This window comes from Protobothrops mucrosquamatus, unplaced genomic scaffold (assembly GCF_001527695.2).
Source record: "Protobothrops mucrosquamatus isolate PMUCROS unplaced genomic scaffold, P.Mucros_1.0 scaffold7968, whole genome shotgun sequence".
NCBI classification, from domain to species: domain Eukaryota; kingdom Metazoa; phylum Chordata; class Lepidosauria; order Squamata; family Viperidae; genus Protobothrops; species Protobothrops mucrosquamatus.
In genome coordinates, this window is record NW_015393765.1 from 3,609 (window position 1) to 7,656 (window position 4,048).

General features: G+C 46.9%; 1 protein-coding gene across 1 annotated transcript in view; it reads left to right on the plus strand.

Moving 5' to 3' along the window:
• Positions 1-448: 448 nt before the first annotated feature.
• LOC107300685 (DLA class II histocompatibility antigen, DR-1 beta chain-like) overlaps positions 449-4,048 on the plus strand; it is a gene marked incomplete at both ends in the record, with an annotated part of 6,861 nt that continues 3,261 nt past the window's right edge. The window contains one exon of the mRNA XM_029287030.1: positions 449-728. Coding sequence (XP_029142863.1) covers positions 449-728 — 280 coding nt within the window. The remainder of the gene's footprint in view (positions 729-4,048) is intronic.

A 4,048-nucleotide genomic window follows, 5' to 3' on the forward strand; every position in this document is an offset into this window, starting at 1 on the left:
AGAGGGAGAGAGAAGCTTGGATATTATTTTCCCTCCAGCCCAGAGGGGGGGGTCCTCTTCCCTCCCCCCATATTTCCTGCCGGTTTGGGAGGGGGGCAAAGAGGCCCCACCGGGATCCAGCGTTCCCTGCAGACAGACGGAGGCCAGGACCGGCTGAACTTCTGCCTGCCTTTTTCCACCCTGGGGAGATGGAGGGGGGTCCCTCGGGAAGCTCTTTCCCCCTCCCTCATTTTCCTCCCCCCTCCAGACCCCCACCAAAGGGGAAATCCCGCTGGGACCGACTGTTCCCCATCCCTCCTCCAGGGGGCGCCTTCCGGCAGTCCCTCGCGGCAGGTCTCCCGTCACTCCGCCTTCCCATCGCTCCGCCCCTCCTCTAGTAGCCTCTGGGAACCATGGGCCCTGGAGTCCCTCCTGAGGGCTTTCTTCTTTCTGCTCCACACACACCCCCCCCGCAGCCCATTTCCTGCTCCAGTGGAAGGCCGAGTGCCATTTCTTCAACGGGACGCAGCGGGTGCGACACCTGGACTGGTACATCTACGACCGGCAGGAGATCGACTACTTCGACAGCGATCTCGGGAAATTCGTGGCCGTCACTCCGTTGGTGCAGCCCGATGTGGACAAGTGGAACAGCGATAAGGCCATCCTGCAGTACCAGAAGGCCTCCGTGGATCGCTTCTGCCGAAAGAACTACGAGGTTTTCCAGAGCAATTCCGTGATTGGCCGGAGAGGTGAGTGCGGGAGGGGGAGTTCCATTGGGGGGGGGAAATGCAGGGACCCCCCCTTTTCATTTCATTTATTAGGACTCTCCCGGATAAAGATTTGCCCCTTATTTATTCTGTACTCTCCGATCTACGAAATTTATTCATTGGTATTTATTGATACTCCTAACACTTCCCTCAAAGCGGGGCTCTGGATGGTGCACAATATAACATCACCCCTAAATAAAAATGTATAAAAAATAAGGTTAAAAAATAAATTACCTTTAAAAAGTTTGAAATTCTACACCGATGACCATGAAACAATCAAAAGGGAAGAAATAGATTCCCCTCCTTCCCATCAGTCCCATCATCTTCCTTCTCTTCCCACGGTCCAAAGTTTCCCCTGCCCAGAAAAACTTCTTTTCAGAATATTATACCAAATATTATATTTTTCTTTGGGGGGGGGGGGGAATCCAGCCAGGTCTCTCTCTTGCCCAGTATATAGATATATTTCAATATAATCTATACACTATATAATATTTTATATTAATAAATCAATAATATATTGATTTACTTATCAACTTTTAAAACCATCTCTCTCTCACACAGAGGGACTTTGCATGGTGTACCCATAAAATATAAAACCACCAAAATAATCTATAGGATTTAAAAGACAAGAATGATTAAAATGCAGTAGTAAATTAAAAGGGGGGGGCTTCAGGAGGCTTACCGGCCCCACGGCTGCCTCCTCCTCTGTGCCCCCCAAGCAAATCCCCAGAGCCCCCTTTTCACCCCTTTCCGGAAGGCCAGGAATGGGGGAGGGGCTCCCTTCACCTCTGGGGCCTTTGGGATTTTAGGATAAAAAGTGAACTTCCAAAGGTCTGGAAAAGGGAATTAGGGAAGGCTCTTTCGTCTGCTGTGCCCTATTCCTCTTTTAGTTCTTTTTATTCTTTTTATTCTTTATTCAGAGTCATTTGTTCATCCAATTTTGGGGGTCTGGGAGAAAAGCCCCCCTGGAGACCCCCCTTTAGGTCACAGACTCAGCTCCACCTGCAGCCGAATCGCTTCCCTCTTCATATCTGGGAAGGTTCCTCATTTAGGGGCAGAGATTCAAAAAACACCCACAAACATTAAAACTGAATTTCGGGTATTCATTCAGCCCTGAAGCCTTGGATCCTTTAGTTCCCTGTTCCAGATTCCTGGCAAATTGCCTACTTTTCTTGTTCTAGTTTTATTTGTTTATATTAAAAAAATCTTATTTATTTCTATCAACTGATAAGGTTTCATAGTGCAAAACAAGTGTTTCATCTGCAGTTGTTGCCATTTGTTTTTGCCATTTGTTTTCTCCAAAAATAATACGCTACCAAAGAATTAAATAAGGTCTTTCTTCCACAAGAGAAAAACCGCCAGATCCCAAGAGAAAAAGGCATTTTACGGGGAGAGGCTGGGCATCTGCTCCTTCTGGAAATAGTGGAATATTTAAGGGGAACCGACACAGATTTTGTTCTCCGCATATTCAGTCTGGAATTCGTTTTTACCCCTAAATTCTTCCCTGCAGACCTAGGAGGATAATTAACTGTTCATAAAAAAATCCCGACCAGATCCCAGGATTAAATTACAAATAACCAAACCTTTAAAAATGGCATGTTCTTAAACGTTATATAATGAGCTGTTCATAAGAGAATCCCTCAACGGAGAGAAACATTGTTAGCAAAAGTTCTCTGAGCTGGAGTGGATCTATGAAGGATCCTCTTGGGGGGGGCTCACTCAGCCCTCACCCCCATTAATCCATCCAAGAGTTGTGCATTTGCTGAAGGAGGAGATCAAGAGGGATCTCTTCCAAGGCTCTTCTGTGATCCTGGGATCTGCCTGATCTCCTCAGCCACCAATTACCCCCAACTTCCCTTTCCCCAAGATCCCCTCCCCCCCAGATCCTTTCCACCCTCCCTGTCCAGAATGGGGCAACTCAGTGCAGGACAATTCAACAATTTTATTCAATTATTTAAAATAATTTTAAAAATGTTTTTTTTTTTTTGTCTTTCACATTTCATTTCTTTCCTCCCTCGGCCTCCTTCCTTTCCTGATTCTCTTTCTCCATTTCTTCCATATTGTGTAAGTTTTGTGCTGTGTTGAGTTGGCTGAGTTGTCCTAGACCCCTCCCTGTCCCCCCATCCCAGGCAGGAGGGTCAGACCCCTCCCCACCTCCTTCCCTAGGCAAAATGGGGCTGGGAGGGAGGCCGAACGGCTGCAGGGAGAGGTTGGGGGAGGGAACCTGGGCAAAAAAACCCAAAGGTTCAAGTACAGATTAGGCGAAATCTGGCTCAAAATCAGGGGGTCCTAATGGGGAGCCTCACACTGGAGGTAGTTGTAGAATTAAGAGGCAATCCCCCCTCCCCCCTCACACGTCCTGTTCCTCCCCATCTTTTAACTATAATTTTTATCTTGACTGGGAATTCCATTTTGATTGCTATAGAAATATTTATCTGTTAGGATTTTAATGTTTTAATGCTGTAAGCCAGGGCTTTTCAACCTTTTCACCGACTGTACCACTTTTAGCATATATGGGAATATTCGAGTACCACCTAGCAAGGTGTCAAAACTTGATGACCAAAAAAAAACCTGTTTAAAGTTGCAATTGCACTGAAATGACTTATGACCATTTTTCACACTTATAACCATTCCAGCATGTCCAGGGTCATGTGATTTATATTTGGATGCTTGGCAACTGATTCATATTTATGATGGTCACAGTGTCCCAGGGTCATGTGATCCCCTTTTGCAACCTTTTGACAAGCAAAGGCATTGGCAGGTGGCCAAGTGCTAAAGTGGGACTTCCTTCCCTCCATCCATCCATCCCTGCCAACCTCTTTCTCATTCCCATCTCCTTCTGAAAGAAGAATTTGAACACCGACTTCCGGTGGCAGGCGATTTCGTCGGTCGCAGCTGTTTGCTGCCTCCCGCCTGTTTTGCGTAAAAGCCGGTTTGACAGCCAGCACCAGCTGTCAAACAGCTTGATACCTTTCCCCTGGGCATAAGGGGATAGGTGAGCTGCCCGGGGTAGGAGTTGAGTTCCCGAGTCGTCCTATATGGACGATGTAGGTGAGAACTCCTCCGGAGCCCCGAGGATTCTCCGCGATCCAGGACGCCTTCACTTCGGCGAAGCTAGAAGCCGCCGCCACCGCTGCAACTTGAAGTTAATTGTGAGTTTTACTTGTAAGCAGACGAACCAACTTTGGAAGCTTGCTTTTTATTTTGGACTTTACTTTAACTTGGATAACAAGTTTCTCCCCGTACGTGTGTTGGAATGAGGAAAAGTGAAATTAAAATGGCGATGGATTGATACTTTTCAG